This window comes from Osmia bicornis, chromosome 12 (genome assembly GCF_907164935.1).
Source record: "Osmia bicornis bicornis chromosome 12, iOsmBic2.1, whole genome shotgun sequence".
NCBI lineage: Eukaryota > Metazoa > Arthropoda > Insecta > Hymenoptera > Megachilidae > Osmia > Osmia bicornis.
Window position 1 is genome coordinate 3,840,443 of NC_060227.1, and position 16,370 is coordinate 3,856,812.

At 30.3% G+C, this 16,370-nt stretch overlaps 6 protein-coding genes across 10 annotated transcripts in view; 2 read left to right on the plus strand and 4 right to left on the minus strand.

Annotated features, from left to right (window-relative positions):
- Window positions 1-2,054, minus strand: part of LOC114871409 (cerebellar degeneration-related protein 2) — a 55,294-nt gene extending 53,240 nt beyond the window's left edge. Inside the window, exon 1 of the mRNA XM_029177245.2 lies at window positions 1,683-2,054. Within this exon, the coding sequence (XP_029033078.2) occupies window positions 1,683-1,758 (76 nt within the window). The 5' untranslated portion in view covers window positions 1,759-2,054. The remainder of the gene's footprint in view (window positions 1-1,682) is intronic.
- A 337-nt stretch (window positions 2,055-2,391) lies between these two features.
- LOC114871355 (U4/U6 small nuclear ribonucleoprotein Prp31) lies at window positions 2,392-5,021 on the minus strand. Its single transcript, XM_029177147.2, has 8 exons — window positions 4,806-5,021; window positions 4,523-4,720; window positions 3,896-4,100; window positions 3,646-3,815; window positions 3,409-3,566; window positions 3,047-3,337; window positions 2,752-2,976; window positions 2,392-2,675 (listed from the first exon to the last, which is right to left on the minus strand). Exons 1-8 carry the CDS (start codon window positions 4,921-4,923, stop codon window positions 2,571-2,573), a joined length of 1,470 nt encoding a protein of 489 aa, XP_029032980.1. The 5' UTR covers window positions 4,924-5,021; the 3' UTR covers window positions 2,392-2,570.
- A 292-nt stretch (window positions 5,022-5,313) lies between these two features.
- On the plus strand, window positions 5,314-11,708 carry LOC114871357 (guanine nucleotide-binding protein subunit alpha homolog). Of its 2 annotated transcripts, XM_029177149.2 has the most exons (5): window positions 5,348-6,445; window positions 7,046-7,306; window positions 7,400-7,450; window positions 7,536-7,753; window positions 7,831-11,708. In XM_029177149.2, exons 1-5 carry the CDS (start codon window positions 6,224-6,226, stop codon window positions 8,186-8,188), a joined length of 1,110 nt encoding a protein of 369 aa, XP_029032982.1. In that variant the 5' UTR covers window positions 5,348-6,223; the 3' UTR covers window positions 8,189-11,708. The 2 variants fall into 2 exon arrangements, with proteins under 2 accessions (XP_046144008.1, XP_029032982.1); XM_046288052.1 differs by having other exon boundaries at window positions 5,314-6,445; window positions 7,046-7,450.
- Window positions 9,025-12,714, minus strand: LOC114871360. Of its 3 annotated transcripts, none has more exons than XM_029177152.2 (3): window positions 12,436-12,714; window positions 12,191-12,366; window positions 9,025-9,181 (listed from the first exon to the last, which is right to left on the minus strand). In XM_029177152.2, exons 1-3 carry the CDS (start codon window positions 12,610-12,612, stop codon window positions 9,121-9,123), a joined length of 414 nt encoding a protein of 137 aa, XP_029032985.1. In that variant the 5' UTR covers window positions 12,613-12,714; the 3' UTR covers window positions 9,025-9,120. The 3 variants fall into 3 exon arrangements, with proteins under 3 accessions (XP_029032985.1, XP_029032987.1, XP_029032986.1); XM_029177154.2 differs by lacking the exon at window positions 9,025-9,181 and adding an exon at window positions 11,961-12,117; XM_029177153.2 differs by lacking the exon at window positions 9,025-9,181 and adding an exon at window positions 11,961-12,122.
- Window positions 12,715-13,028: 314 nt separating this feature from the next.
- Window positions 13,029-14,671, plus strand: LOC114871359 (ribonuclease P protein subunit rpr2). 2 transcript variants are annotated; one of them, XM_029177151.2, is made up of 5 exons: window positions 13,029-13,139; window positions 13,236-13,297; window positions 13,365-13,456; window positions 13,545-13,827; window positions 14,540-14,671. In XM_029177151.2, the coding sequence occupies exons 1-4, from the start codon at window positions 13,136-13,138 to the stop codon at window positions 13,810-13,812; spliced, it is 426 nt and encodes a 141-aa protein (XP_029032984.1). In that variant the 5' UTR covers window positions 13,029-13,135; the 3' UTR covers window positions 13,813-13,827; window positions 14,540-14,671. The 2 variants fall into 2 exon arrangements, with proteins under 2 accessions (XP_029032984.1, XP_029032983.1); XM_029177150.2 differs by lacking the exon at window positions 14,540-14,671 and adding an exon at window positions 13,873-14,103 and having other exon boundaries at window positions 13,545-13,808.
- On the minus strand, window positions 14,124-16,273 carry LOC114871356 (CCR4-NOT transcription complex subunit 11). Its single transcript, XM_029177148.2, has one exon. The coding sequence runs from the start codon at window positions 15,873-15,875 to the stop codon at window positions 14,511-14,513; it is 1,365 nt and encodes a 454-aa protein (XP_029032981.2). The 5' UTR covers window positions 15,876-16,273; the 3' UTR covers window positions 14,124-14,510.
- Window positions 16,274-16,370: the final 97 nt, after the last annotated feature.

Genomic DNA, 16,370 nt, shown 5'->3' on the forward strand with positions numbered 1-16,370 from the left:
AAATTTGATTTAATATTTCTTTTATTATTCATATGTTTCAATTATATACTAATTTTTTATGTGATATTATTTTGTTTCTAAATCACTATCATGAATTTCGCCCCTACAGGGGCCGGCGCTTTTTGGGGACTTTTCTGCCCCCTTGTTGCCCAACGAACACTATCGTCCACTGCCAACCCCAAACCCCGCGCATTTTTAAATTTCTCGTGTTAGTGTCACCCCTTTTAGTCGCCTCTTACGACAGGCAGGGGATACCGTGGCCGTATTCTAAACCCCCCGAGCCACAGGGGGATTGTTTCTAAATCACTTTTAATATTAATATTGATAAAATTAGGATTATGAGAATTCTTGCTTATTATATGCCGCCATTTGCTCTAGAAAAACCTACTCTGCTCGATACTATACATAACTTCTTTTAATATTCTACTAAACAAGTAATATTATCAGACAATACGTATTCAAAAAAAACCGCCAAAAAAGATTAAGTCCGTGTGTATAATAATTTAAACTGATGTTGATTTGACGTTGAAATAAAAAATTGTAGTCTGGAAACTATGATCAATGAAAAAAAATTCCATCACCTGGAGATTATTTTATAATTATGTCTCTGTTTCGAATACGTTTAAGCTGTAATACTTAACGTATTAATTAAAGCTATAATGTAAAGATTGGAGAGTGTATTGCAGAGTGGAAATGCAGTTTGAACATTAACTCTAATTACTGATTACATTGATGTTCCACATAACATTTTTTTTCAATTATTTGTGTTATATTATGCATAGTTTTATTTATATTTATATCCGAATGCAATACATCGACGTTTCGCGTCGATGATTAACTCGAGAATTGTACTTCATAAATAAATGAAATTATTACGTAACTAAAATAATATATTATACGGTGTTAATGAATTACTTTTTCATGTATTTTAAGAGTATAGAAAATTGAGCTGATTTCAATTCTTTATTGAACTATTTCCTTTGTTAAACTATCAGAATCAGTTAAAAAATCATGGCGACCGATAGACGCCGCACCTTGTATGTATACATTCCTTAACTATGTGGAACTAAAAGTGTTTTAAGTAAATGTTATTTAATTGGATAAGTACTATTCAAGTAGGAAAAAAAATAAATGAAGTTGATATCTGATATGGTATCAGAAATAACAACTTATAACACCTTATTTTCTCCGCAATGAGTTATTATTTTATAGTTATTATAAAAATTATGATTGCAAAAAATACCAGTATTTTTTCTTAATATTTGTTGTTATAATGATTATATTGATTTCTTAACCCCCAAATTTATATACATAACGAGGAACTTTTAAGAACTTTAAAAAAATAATTCAAAAAGCAAGAAAATAAAAGTCCGTCAGAATGATAAATATTTCTCGTGTATGAAACACTACTAATATAGTAGTATATTTCTAAACACTTGTGTCTTCCCTAGAATACTTCCCTTGACTTTAATAGATTAATTACCGTAAAACGTAAGAAATTCGAAGATACTATTTTATATCATAACCATCAAAAACGAACGCGTACAAAACAAAAGTACGCATAAGATTTACTAAAAATGGCATAATATTTTAAAAACATTTTAAATATAGCTTTAATTAATATTATACATATAGTTTGAAAATGATATATTAATAACAAAAACTAAGATTCGAAAACTTACCGAATTTTGTCCGACAATAGGTACATTCTTGACAGTACATGAAACAATAGTTTATTAAATCTTTAAAATTTGCCATGGTCGATTATGTCAGGACCTGTTTCTTCGCTACCGGTTTCTCCGACAGGTCCACAATAAAGAATCAAGAATTTCCACTTTGTCACAATAATGTTTTCGTATGTTTTCCGCGTCACAACCGAAACATACTAACACTTCCCGCGTAATGTTAAGCGGAACGTTCGTTCTGGCTGAAACTTCACACAACATGCGCAAGTATAATATTCTTGAGAGATGAGAAACGAAGTCAGAACACACACGAGTACTCAAAGCAGTCAACGATTACCTTACGACACCCAGGTCTGGTTTGCCGTTCGTTCCACCCGGTGTTCTATCTATCCTTGTCTTATCTTTCACTACCACAATTGCATCTCTCGCTTCTTCGCGCGTCTCATGTACATACCGCTATCTTTCTTTCTCCACTTTCGTTAGTATCCAACGTCCCTTTTCACTCTAGTTACCGACTCTTTCGCACTATTTATTTTTATAATCGCTTCACCGCGAGGTCGTCTATCATCTACTGTATTTATACATAACCTACGTATTTAGAAATACATTCACAGTTTGAAATTTTATACGTTGATTAAGCTACCGTTTAAATTTATCCCACATTTTTATGAACAGATTTTTATTTGCAAGAAGAAATTTTCAATAGTTTAAATTCATGACATATCAGTTTTTTTTTTCAATAAAGTACACATTTAATTACAATTAATAATAGAAACATTATAATGTTTACACATATAAATACAGCATGTGCAAGCTGTACAAAGAATATATACAATATTAAATTTTATCAATTAATACACGTTATGGTGAATATGTACAGTTTATTTATGATTTTTTTACTTTCAAAAAACCAGCTGTATTTGAAAAATATTTAGCGTTAGCCTCGTTTACTTTCTTTTCTGCAGCTTGCGGATTTACAATTTCCAAGCCCTGCAAATAAATATAATAATTTGAATTTACAATACATTAAAAAGTTTAATGACAAAATATATTATTATTAATTTACCTGTAACGGTGTAAATGCGACACTGGACGCTGTACCAGAAACCTGCTTCTTAACTGTTGTACTACCACCCCATTGCTGTTGCTTTTGCAAATTTTTCTGAAGCGTTTTCGATATTCGTACTTTTGTTTTCTCGTCGATCTGAGGTAGTCTAATACGACCAGCTCCTGCTTTGCCTATTGTACCACGTGTGTAACCAAGATCTTCTTGATAAGCATCATTTTCAATCTATGGAAACATATTCATTAAAGAAAACTATTACTAAGGAAGTTATAAAATACAGAACCATAATATTTACATCAGCAAAATTCATTCTGTTTGCATGTTTTCTGAATTCAGTAATTGCGTAGCGTTCCTTCATTTTTCTAACGCGTTTGCCTCCACGTTTCTTCCTTCCCGGATCAATAGGTTTTGGTAAAGGTTTCACGAATTTTACCGGAGGTGGTTCTTGAAGTTTATCTAACTTCTTTTCAATTTCTTCACGGAATAATTGACCGATGTGACCATCCGTACTCTCATGACATGCATCAACACGCGCAGCTAACATACTTTTGGCTGCCACGAGTCTTGCTGCTTTTCTTCGTAAATCCTGGAAAAATAAATAAACGAAGACAGTAATAAAAGATTTGCCTAACACATATTTATTACATATCAACTTACAGGAGGGGTATCTTGTACGATATCAGAGTAATATATAAAACCAGTATGAGGTAATGTTGCTACTTGTGAAAATCCAGATAACGTAGTTTTTTGCGATCCCAATACTAATACATTGCAAGCTGGCATTTTTGAAAGTTTTGTCAAACCTCCAGCTACACCTACGATAACGAATAAAATGTGTGTTAATAGAAGTTTAAAATGTTTATTAATGTTAAAAGTAATATGTGTATACGGTACCCATAATTTTTGCAGCTGTTGATGCACCTACTATTATAGAAAGATTTGGTGCAATAAATGCCATTCTACTCTCAACATATTCAAATATTTTTAATTTACAATTATTCAATTCTACTGCCATGTCACAAGCCTCGCAAATAGCCTCCTTCTCGTCTTCAGTTAATAATTGACTGTAAGTAAAATAATTTAATTTGAAAAATTAGTAAACACAATTTAATTATATATAATGCACAAAGTTATTAAATATTACCCTTGTGTTGTTGATGCAGTAACAGAAACTACCATAATTGTTGCTTGAGTAAGAAACTGCTGTAATGTTTCATTATTTTTTGCTCTATCCAAATCATTTCCTAATTCTCTAACTGTCATTACATATTCCAATGGACCCACAACTAAAGATTCTAATTCTGGAAACCTTTTGGAATATTTATCCCTTGTAAATCGATGTATTGTAGCTGAAAAATGTAACTTATATGATCTTTGGCCGAGGGCAAATTAATTTTGCATGTGATTCAAGTATCATTATTTTACTACATATTCATATAAGAAAATTTTATTTATGTGTTTACAATTATTTCAGAAACCAGTTGTCTGACTTCTATGCAGACTTTTCTTTAAAGCAATTTTTCCATTCTAAGCATACATATAGTCGCAACTATATTTGACACAGCAAAGAAGCTTGTTCATGTGAAGGCCTGTAACTAATTGTTTCTTTTTCACATTTTCAACTAATACTCAGTCCTCTGTGGCCATATAATAGTGACTTATACTTAAAAATCTTCCAAAGAATTGCTCTAAACAAAATAAATCCTCCAGACACTGGATAATCAGTTTATAAAATAATGAGACATTTAAAAAATTCGATTTATATTATTACCTATTTCATCATCAATGTCTACAGCCATATTATTAGCTTCAACAATGAGTTGATATTCTGGATCAGATTCAACGGGTCCAATGATATCTGCTGATTTTCTAGGAACTTTACTGTACTTTTCTATTTGAGACATTACTTTTTTTAATTGCTCAGAATCACGAAGTTTCGCTAATTCCCTCACCGACGCTACTTTTATTTCTGAAATGAAATTACAATCATATTCAACAGTGCTATTCTTATTAAGAACTGTACTGTATGTAAACAAACGTGATGAGAGGTTAACCTTCTTCGATAGGTTTTGAAACTGAAGCTGGAATGAAATCCGGCTCCGGTTCTTCCATTTCCTGATCGTTATCATCATTTTCTTCGAGATCAGCTAACAGTTCATCCGCTAACGACATGATTTTCTTATAAAATTGTCTTTCAAAGTATAAATTACAACTTAAATGTTTAACAACTTTGGCTATTTATAACAGCGCCATCTATGAAATGCAACATGAAGGCGTTCTCAAAAACTAGTCGCTAGGATTGGTCAGTATCATCTATCATATTCACCAATCTGTTGTCTCGTCATTGTTTCTATGCATGTAACATTGAAAAACTGGCTTGCGGTAAGTAAGTGCAATCAGAGGGACGAAGAAGGGGGAGGCGATAAAAAGATTTGTCGAGTGACGATAGAGAGAAATGGAAAAATGAGTCGTTCCCTCCCCACCACATAACCAAAACCGTGTGTTCGTTGACGCATGATGTTCAAGGGGAATCGTCGTCGCGGCGCGTTGCAGTATCGACAAGGATAAAGAAAAAAAAAGAAAGGCCTTCCGACGAATGACAGCACGCAAAACCGATCACGCGGCCGAACCGGGAGGTGTGCTTTCGGTCGGTGTCATAGACCGTGTACGTGTTCCTATACGTGTGTGCGTTACGGCAGTATCTCACAACAAATATGTCGTGGTGGGGAGTACGTTTTTCCGTTCGCCGTTTCGCATATTTCTTCCCCCGCATTATTATTATGTAGTTTGGCATAGGTGAACCCCTGCTGCATGCTCGTTTCGATTGAAAAAAAAAAACGGTGCAGGTGTGTATAAGTACGCGTGATACGATTCTGTTTAACTGTGGAAGATTTTCTTCGAATCAAAGACGACCGGAGAGTCGTCTGAATAGTCGGGGAATAAAGTGCGATGAGAACGATGCGCGAGTTAGCTCTCCTACTCGGTAATTAGAACGATTATTTAATCATGTTCAATTCGCGAGGAACCAGAGAAGATCGTGGGCAGCTAGCGGCGTGAGTCTCGCGATTAACGGTAGGTGTGGAAGTATCGCGTCGAGTAGAAAACGACGTGTGTTGACGTTGGTTCGCTGCTCGGATTCCCGGCTACGCCTAAGTGAGAAATGCGGTTCTGAATCGCGACGTGCGTCGATCCCGTGTAATCACGAACAGGTTGTTCACGGGTGGCTCCTTCGATACGTGCATTACATTACGATAAACTTACTACTCGTGATTGGATACTTGTGTGCGATTCCACGCGCGCGCGCGCTTGCGTGTGTGTGTGTGTAGTGTACTCCTCTGTGTCTCTTTCTCTCTCTCTCTTTCTCTCTGTGTACGCACGGTGTTTAGATAATCAAGGATATATACTCCTTCGGAAGGACGGCCTGACACGGAAGAAACGCCGGAAGGAAGGAAGAGGGTAGCAGGGTAGCAAGATGGCGGGATCCTTAACGTGGTCGTGTACTTGTTGCCTGCGTTTCAAGTTCAGCCCCGAGGAGATCGAGCAGCGTTACAAAAGTCAAGAAATCGATCGGATGCTGGAGAAAGATCGTCAAGCACTCCGACGACAGGTCAAGTTGCTGCTCCTCGGGGCGGGTGAGAGCGGAAAGTCGACATTCCTCAAACAGATGCGAATTATTCACGGAATTAAATTTGAGGTAAAACAATGTCGACTTTTCATCGGTGCGATGTTTCTTTTTCAGCTTAATATCCTTGGAATTTTCTTCACTCTTTTTTTCAAATATTTTTCTCTTCGCTCGTGAATAATTCACTTGTAGAAAACCGTAGTTTCCTATACACTTTCTGTCAGTGTTGTATAGTTATTTAAATGTCTATCCATGGGAAGGTGGTTGACCTAAACACATGGTTTAAGAATATATGAGAAAGTAGGTCTACAGCAAAGATGATTCGTTTTTGTATTTTTTCTTTTTTATTTCGATTTTGTATTTTTTCTTTATAATGATATTTACCTACCTGTTATATATTTTCAATAATAAAAAAAGTCTGATGCACTTATCTTTTATCTTGTTTTTTTTGTTACATTTTTTAGTCAGAAAGTATACATGAAACTTGTAGTGTTAAGTTTACATATGCGATATGATATCAATTTGTTTATTTTTCACTTGTCATAGTCATAAAAATATAGTATATGAAATAAAATGTAAGCTTAGAAAGATTATAAACTTTATTAAAACTGTTTTAGTAAAAGTAACATAATTCTTCATTTTTATTTGTAATAATTATCACCTCTTTTTCAGCCTGAATTAATTAAGGAATATCAACATGTAATTTATCAAAATATAATTAAAGGAATGAAGGTATTGGTAGATGCTCGTGATAAGTTAAATATTCCATGGGAAAATCCTAAAAACTATGATATTGGTTATCAGTTATTAAAGGTTGAAAATACTATGGTATTAGATGCTAGATTGTTTCTCCATTATGTACCAGCGTTACAAAGTTTATGGAAAGATGCATCGATCAAACAAGCCTTTGATAGGAGAAGAGAATTTCAATTAGTAAGACACCTTTCATATTTTAAGAAATTAGTAAACAAATCAAAGCTACTTTTGTACTGTTATTTTTATAATACTATTTTTTTGCTTTTACAGAGCGATTCAGTTCAGTACTTTTTGGACAGTCTTGATAGGATTGCTAGAATGGTAATATTGTATAATTTATTCATAAACTTTTTATTGCTTGTTAAATTTATTACAGCACTTTTAAACTACTAAAATTTTCTTGCAGGATTATGTACCTACACACCAAGATATCTTACACTGTAGAAAAGCTACAAAAGGAATTTCTGAATTTGTTATACAAATTAATAATATTCCATTTCTGTTTGTTGATGTCGGAGGGCAAAGATCTCAAAGACAAAAGTGGTATCAATGTTTTGATTGCGTTACTTCTATACTTTTTCTTGTTTCATCATCAGAATTTGATCAAGTGTTGTTAGAAGATAGGTAAGTTGTCATTATATTTACTATTATAATTTTTTACTTATAGAATATTGTAATAAATACCTTATCTAATATTCCAGGAGAACAAATCGGTTAGAAGAATCAAGAAATATATTTGATACAATAGTTAACAACATGATATTCGGTGGTGTGTCTATTATTTTATTCTTAAACAAAACTGATTTATTGGATAAAAAAGTAAGATCACCCGACACAAATGTTCGTTGGTATTTCCCACAATTCACAGGAGATTCACATTCCATGAAGGATGTGCAGAATTTTATACTAGACATGTTTATATCTGTTAAAAGGGACCCAAGAAAACCTCTTTTTCATCACTTTACTACCGCTGTTGATACAGAAAATATAAAAGTTGTGTTTAATGCAGTCAAAGACACAATTTTGCATAGAAATCTGGAATCGTTGATGCTCCAATAATGATGAATGTGTGTAAAAAAAAAAGTGAAATAATTTCCAATTCAAAGGTACGCGTTCAACGTTTAGTATTTGGTATATAGTGAAGTGAAATTAGTTGAAAAAAATATTAGGACATCAAGTTGGAAAGAAGTTCTGGTAAGACAATATATATATTATATATATTGTATCAATATAAATCATACGATTACCTCCGTTGACAACGGTAAATTAAACGTTTTCATAATAGTTTTATACAAAGGAGGGAGTAAAAACTGCCTAACGGAAACATGTATTGAAAATTTTTAACACTGTATACACTATATATACATATATACCTATACACTGATAATATATTTCCATCCTTTTTGATGAATATTGAATATTAAAGGGTTGTAAGAAGACTATTATATACAATTTATTGTACATAGTTAACTTATGTTCTATACATTGTCAATAATAACGATTTTACATGTTTGTATAAAAAAAAGGATCAGTTTGCTAATAGTTTAGCTAAGATTTTTCTATTTTGTACAGATATTTAATCCAGTGCTTCTTTTTATATTAAAATATATAATGAAAAACGCTGGTCATATAACCAGCTTTCACAAACATAAGAATAACTTATTTTTTACTTACGCTTGAATTATCTTTGTTAACATTGAATATAGTAAGTAACGAGGAAACCAAATACTAGATTCATGCCATATAAACCAAATGAAACTAACCAGTTTGTGTTCAAATTGCTGTGTGCAAAATTGTTAATTTTTACATAATTTTTTTTGCATTTCATTTAAAAATGGTATACAGGATTTCAATGTTTCAAAATAGAAATAGAAATTCTTGTACCTTGATATTCATCATATTTTTGATTTATTGTTTTTGTACTTCTCTAAATTAAACTTATTTTCTGTAGCACACAATAAATTATATTTTGTAAGCAATTATAATTTAAATTAATATAGTCCTGATAGTTCAATATTACTTTTCTGTTGTAACTTAAACCTCCAGTATTTGCTGCAACAAAAAATCATATAAAGAAAGATCATTATAATGGATATAGTAGATTTTGTTGAATAATTAAGTAGGAAGTGTTTTGCTAAACTTTGGTTTAAATAGCTGGTCCTTGATTAAACATTTATTTCTTTAAGAAAAAAATTTATAGTAATCAGTATTATTATTTTTCGTATGCAAAGGTTCAAATAAAGTTTGCTTTTCAATCCCATAAGATAGCAGTTTTCCAGAATATATTAATTTATTATTTTATAAACACATGACTTATACATATTTTTTTCATAAACTTTTGTTCCCGCATGTTACATGGCAATTTACATTATTTCATTCAATTAAGATGGAAGAATTGTATTACAACAAAGGCAAGCTATTGATTAAGATGTTCTCTTTTTGTCAAGAAAATTATACACAGTTCAGATTTTTTAATAACAGGGAACAGCATTTTCTATTGGCATTATAAACACCACTGTAACCAAGGATTTTATGTAATAATATTTATGGTAAAACCAAAGAATTTTAAAACTAATAAATTTTCTATGTAATTTATTTTTTACTAGTTTAGTGTAATGCCTAATGTTAAAACCACATTTATATTTATACACACAGCTATTTTTCCATTCTGATCATTTATTACATAAAATCTTTGTTCCCTTTGTTCTTTATACAAAAAGAAAGAAGAAAAACATTTAAAAATTGTATTGAGAATTAATTATACCTGGAGCTAATGAAAATATTTTGTTATGTTTGTATATAAGAGATTTTTAGGTCTAATGTAAAAAATATAAAATGTTAGATGATTGAATTTTTACATAGCTATTCGTATCATGTAAAAATAATGCGAAACTTTAATAATTGGTATATTTTCTTAACTGATACATTTTACATTCCTATAAGCTTAAACAGGTCAATTTTTAATTGATATTCTTAGAGTATTTTTAAATCGTATCACGTTTTTAAGAACATTATTATTGCCTTTAACAAAACATTGTTTTGAAAAGTGAATTATACACAATTTTATACAATTTACATACTTGTATACAGAATTTATATATTGATACTCACCGAGAATAATGTCTGTAATTTTTGTAGAGATATTTTAAAGGAGCCTATACTCTTTATAATTCACAAATTAACAACCGTATCTGTGAATTTGTATAGGTGTAATATGTATAAAATTTTTATCTTATAGAAAACTTTTATGATACTTACAGCTTTTATAAATTATGCAGTTCATTTTGTAAAGATGTAAACGTGATATTGTTACTCTAATTAATTAATAAATCACAGTTCATTATACGTTCACTTGAAACATACAGAATATTACTAAACTTTTATATTATATCGGTTACATCACATTTATGTATCATTTAAGTTTTCTATCGAACTGTTGTATAGTAGTTAAATAAAGAAAAAAATTATAAAATATTACAAGTCGTAAATGTAACATGTTTAAATATGGACTGTGAAAACATAATAACTTTGTGATAGAATGTCGTGAAAAGTAAAAGAAAAATGATTTTTATATTTTAGATATACAGAAATTACTTTAATCTGTTCAGCCTAATCAATTTTATACATTTCAGTCTACATGAAAAAAGAAAAAGGAAATTTAAATATTCTACGATTATGATATCGTTGGCAATGATACAGCAGTGTTATATATATAAATATATATACGTTTAAAACAATTTTATTATGATTTGTACTATATTTACAACTAGGTACTTTTATATTCATACCTACATTCTCAAATCATGAAGAAAATATATATACATAATGAATCTTTCATTATTAAAAAACACATTGTGATTATTGCCTATTATATAATTATCTTTTATGCTGACACACATTCAATCTGTATGTCACTGACATTATTAATTGTACAGAAATGTTTTTCTACAAATCAATTTCATAAATTCATAGCAATATACAATTTCATTATACAGGATGTTCTGCTTCAAACAGGCCACCTAAATATCTTTTCTATTTGTTATAATACCAGACAGATTTTTGTTATGTAATTTAAATTGTTTTAAAAGACAAATCAGATGGAAATTTTTTTATATACATATTAAATGACCTGTTTTAAGTGGAACCCCCTGTATATACATTTATATATAAAATTGTTGAATAGTAATTTGTTAAAAAAGTTATACAAGCAACAGTTTAAATATGATCAAATATTTTCTTATAAGTTTGTATAACACTGATCAAAATTAATAAAATAGATAGAACAGTTTTTAATAACTGAAAGTGCATACAGGTTTTTCAAGTAATTGAAACATTTCACAATGTCTATTTTATAACTCAAAGCAATAGGACTGTTCTATCTGTTACCAGTAGCCATTTGTATGCCCAAATTTCATTTTATTTGTACTTGTCTATACATGATCTAAAGAATGTAGATATATATTGTGCCTATATGTACTGTATTTATACAAAAGCATATTGTATATTTGTATATAAACATATTTTACATAAAATATTGTAATAACGTAGTCTATTCACATAAACAATAAATAAAACTTTAGCAAATGTTTGCTTCATTTAAGGGATCTCCTGATTGTAACGATAAAATTTCTAACAAAGTCTTATACATAGAATAATAAATAAATGTAACCAATGTTATGAAAACAGCTTTTAAATCTGAAAACATTATCCATTAAATGTTATGCTAAACCTAACAAAGAAAAACAATTACTGTATTCAAACAAATTCTTTATAAAAATATAAACTTCTGTGGCAGATAAGAATATGGTACAAAGGGATAAACTAATATGAGTTAGTATAAAACTTTTATTCTAAGTATAAACTTTTTAAGGTACATTTCAAATAAAAATGTTTAATATAATGCTATAATTTTTGTAGATTCAGATTCCAAATGAGGGTTAATTAAGTAAGGATAAATGTTGGTTACGATTTCTCACCATTACCTATAACTGTACTGTAAAATACAAATAATATATCAGAATGATAAATGTTTTTATAAAGTGACATTAAATAAAAACTTACTGGTCTAAGGTATCGCTGTCACTATAACGATAACCATATTCTGCTAGAACAATATTTAAGTTATCACACTGTGTTTTTATATGGTTATATTCTTCCGTTAATTCCTGTAGAAATTGTTCCATATCTAGTGTTCCACTGTCGTTAGCCATTTGCTTTTTTATTTCTTCCTTTTCGACCTAATATGACAAAAATGAGTAAAATATATATCAAATTAAAAATGTTAAATGTCAATTTGTAATAAAAACCTGTGCATTCTTTATAGTATTCCATAGTGCTTCAATGTGACCATTTGTTTCTTCGGTAGGTTTTGCATACCCTCCAATAAAACGTTGTGGCAATTTCCACGCCGTGCTTAACTTTTCAATATTATCATCAAGCTGACGAGCTTGAAGTTTTAATTTCTCAAAATAATTTGATGACATTATCGAAAGGTATATTATTTAAATTTGTTATGCTCCCTTTTGACAGTTTGGATGTTCGTTCAAACGTTCAAAATAATGTTAGACAGTATAGATAACATAATATGCAAAAATCCCTGTGATGAATCCCCTCATTGAATTGCTCATTAGCGCTGCCTGGACTATAAGCGATAATCAAGATTTTAATTATCATTCATCACATTTTTAGAAGATTACAGATTTACAAAAATTCAAAACGACCTATTCGTTGTGGGTTATAAGTAAATTAATAATATGTAACGCACAGCTGACAATGTTATTCAAAATGACAAGGATATTATTGAAATTGGGGTGTCAGGGACCCCGATGCATCGGTGTTGGTCTATGCATATCAATCTATCATCTTGGGGTGTCTGGGACCCCTGTTACCCTCTACTTATGACAACATTGAATATTAATATTTTAAAATCTTTTTTCTAACGTTGTAGTATTTAAAAGTGAATCGAATTCATTTTTTCTGAAATTTCAATAGAAGTTAATCAGAGATATGAGTTAGTATAAAATTTCTATTCTAAGTATAAACGTTTTAAAGTTTTTAAGGTACAATATATATAAAAATGTTTAATATAATGCTATAACTTTTGTAGATTCAGATTCTAAACTATGTCAGGGTAAAGATGTCTTGGAACGAATGAATTATTTATATCAGGTAATATAATAATTTTTGATAATTACATGTGTGTATTAATAAAATTAAAGAAAAATCTGTTATTCAGGCAAGTCGTCTAATGGCACTAAAAAATAGAGTAGCTGCATCATTTTATGGCAATGTGATGATTGGATGCTCAAAGAAATCTGTTTTACGAATGTGAGTTTTATATATTGAACTATTTAAGTGAATAAATGTATCTGTTTTTATAAAATAATAACTTTATGTCATTTCTTTTTCTTTCAAGAGAATCTGATATAAAAAAGACAATTTGTAAATGCTGTCAATCTCCACTTATACCTGGTAAAACAGCAAAAGTAAGATTGGTTTCAAAACCACAAAAGGCTGTAAAATGGACGTGTTTAACATGTTTAAGTATTAAAAAGTATCCTACAAAAAAAGGATACAAATTATGGACAGAGCAACCTAATTCAATAGTTCAAAGTTTTAATTATGCTTCAAAAACTAATACAGAAATAAACGAAAAGGATGTAATAAGTACATCAACGAGGTAGTGTTTTGAAACATAGGTATTCATCTGCATTTGTAAAATATTAACTGTGTTCATTTCGTAGAGATCCTGGATTAATTAAGAATAAGGCACTGAATTAATTTGTACACTTAATAGAATTCAGTATAGATTTTATATTTAAATTAGAAAAAATATATTTTATCTGCTTTACTTTTATAGTACAAATTGTATGATCTGTAAAAGTATATTATATATTGTATCTTATTTTAAAGAAATAAGTGTATAGTGTATTATAGAATATGTCTTAATGCTAATAAAAAACATTTTATATGAATCAGATAAGAACGGTCTAAGTACGATTTTTACAACTTATTATTATTAATAGTACACCCACGATGATAATATACAGGTATTTTATTTACTTCCGTAAAATACGGTGACATGTAAATAAATATATTTAATGTAAATTTTTATAAAAAAGAAAACATTTCATCTTTTAATTCCTTGAACAGAAGTATAAATTGATCGTGCTGATATTTTCACGATTAATAAAAAATAAATGAGTTAAAGTTAAAAGTGGGTATAAAGGCAATATTAAATTTATAATTTCACTTTTAAAAAAACTCTGTGAAACACTATTCATGTCTTAATTTGTTGTAATTTAATAAATCAACAAGAATAGAAACTTTGGTAGTCTGTTAATCTTTTACCAAATACTTGAAAAATTAAATGTTAATTATATTAACACATGTCTAATTTATTGTTATTAGATGGTGTATTCAATCCACCTATATCACCAGATTCAAGCTGCTTCAGAAGACGAAAAAGAGCAGCAGCTTCTCTAATGCGACTAAATTCTATGCAAAAAGCTTGTACTTCAATAAAAAGTTCCTTTACATTTATAATTTTATTTCTAATCAAAGATTGCAGAAAGACGCAAACCAAACGTACTAAACGATTCTGCATGTAACGATCCTTTATAGTTTCACAAGTAGAAATACAATTGCTAATATACAAATGGACAAATTCCGTTGGTAAATCTACGGTAGTAGTTAATCTATTGACCACTTCCATCGAATGAAGGGACATTTCCATATTTACCAAAACGCTGAAATATTCTGTTATTTGACTTGATTGCATAAGTTTTAATAAAACCTCGATCGCGATCAAGGGATTATTTTCTACCAAATCTGGTAATTTTCCAGGTGTAAGGCCAATGTGATACACCAATTTGGGATCTCTATCTAGTTCATTAACAAGGTGTTGTTGTTGCTGTAATGTGAGTACACTTTTAAATGCTTTGCCCATTAACCTTCGTGCTTCCGCACCGGCACAATTCGAAACACACATATTAGTGTCGTATTCGATTGTGAATTGAGAAGGTTCTGTAACATTGAACCATGATAGTTCATCAACTGAACGATAAAGTGGTGGTGCAAGTCTTAAAAATTCAGGACGATAACTCTGACTACACAATGGTGGATCGTTAGAAATTAAAACTTCTGTTATACTCTTAGCAGTGTTTTTATCGATTTCTGTTACTTTAGAGTGATCCATATCAGGTAAAATCACAGGATTTCCACATTTAGCAATAGCTGGCAATTCTGAATGACGCTCTGTCAGTTGTACTTGTAAATTATTTAAATCAATGGGTGGTACAGACACAAAATATAATTCATCCACAATTTGTCTTGGAGTTTTCTTCAAAATATCTTTCTGATTGTACCCCAATAAATTTATTAACAAGTTTTTCTCACATTGTGATAAGACTGGTATATGTCCTGAAAAGTTAGTCTTTGGTACTCCATTATTTGTATCTTCCTGTGGTTTTAAAACCTGAATAAAAACTGGTGCAAAAGGTGTAGAGGTCAGAGGTTCTCCTCTATATAGATCAAATAATAACGCCACTGCTATTATACGCTGAACATTTTTTGGTAACAAGTCTATGTGTTGTAACAGAAGAACCAATGTCATTCCTACTTTGAACCGATCTTCTTTCGGAAATACTTGATGTAACTGATTACAAAGATTTTCCAAACTCGTATCTAGATTCTCCTCTTCGAGGATATCCAGCAGTTTTGTTAAATCTTTAGGTATAAGCGTCATGATGTCTAAATAATAAACTGAACTAGGTTATAACACCTCTTTTACGTTTCTTTTTCACGGCTATATTCATGAATATTGTAATTCAAGCAGCGTAATTCATTTCCAAAATTGACGATTTCATATGATATATTTATTGTAACGCTTTTAATATATATATATACATGCATTTCAATTACATTTTGCAATTGTTGTTTTACAGGTTATGTCTAGACTCGAGCAGGTCAACTGAAGTCAATTACTTAACCTCAACAGCGTTAGAAACTCGGTTGATAATAGTAGATTATTTTTATTATGCGTGTAGAATTAATTGATATGCAATAAACCACACGTACAATTGTGTAAAACAGTGAAAACTTATAATAATATAAAGCTACTTCAACAATATTCAATGCTTTATAAAATAAAAATTTATTGTTAGTTTATTGGCGCGAAATTTGAAATGATTGATATAGGTGTAAGTTATAATACTGTTATTTTTATTACTTTACACACGTT

Coding starts and splice junctions, on each gene's coding strand:
- LOC114871357 (XM_046288052.1), top strand. CDS start 6,224: ATGGCGGGATCCTTAACGTGGTCGTGTACTTGTTGCCTGCGTTTCAAG. Junction 6,446..7,045: donor TTCACGGAATTAAATTTGAG/GTAAAACAATGT, acceptor CCTCTTTTTCAG/CCTGAATTAATTAAGGAATA. Junction 7,754..7,830: donor CAAGTGTTGTTAGAAGATAG/GTAAGTTGTCAT, acceptor CTAATATTCCAG/GAGAACAAATCGGTTAGAAG.
- LOC114871355 (XM_029177147.2), bottom strand. CDS start 4,923: ATGTCGTTAGCGGATGAACTGTTAGCTGATCTCGAAGAAAATGATGAT. Junction 4,101..4,522: donor AGACATTGATGATGAAATAG/GTAATAATATAA, acceptor TACATTTTTCAG/CTACAATACATCGATTTACA. Junction 2,676..2,751: donor TCGCATTTACACCGTTACAG/GTAAATTAATAA, acceptor ATTTATTTGCAG/GGCTTGGAAATTGTAAATCC.
- LOC114871359 (XM_029177150.2), top strand. Junction 13,457..13,544: donor AAGAAATCTGTTTTACGAAT/GTGAGTTTTATA, acceptor TTTTCTTTCAAG/AGAATCTGATATAAAAAAGA. Junction 13,809..13,872: donor GTAATAAGTACATCAACGAG/GTAGTGTTTTGA, acceptor TTCATTTCGTAG/AGATCCTGGATTAATTAAGA.
- LOC114871360 (XM_029177152.2), bottom strand. CDS start 12,612: ATGTCATCAAATTATTTTGAGAAATTAAAACTTCAAGCTCGTCAGCTT. Junction 12,367..12,435: donor ATACTATAAAGAATGCACAG/GTTTTTATTACA, acceptor TTGTCATATTAG/GTCGAAAAGGAAGAAATAAA. Junction 9,182..12,190: donor GACAGCGATACCTTAGACCA/GTAAGTTTTTAT, acceptor TTTTTGTTGCAG/CAAATACTGGAGGTTTAAGT.
- LOC114871356 (XM_029177148.2), bottom strand. CDS start 15,875: ATGACGCTTATACCTAAAGATTTAACAAAACTGCTGGATATCCTCGAA.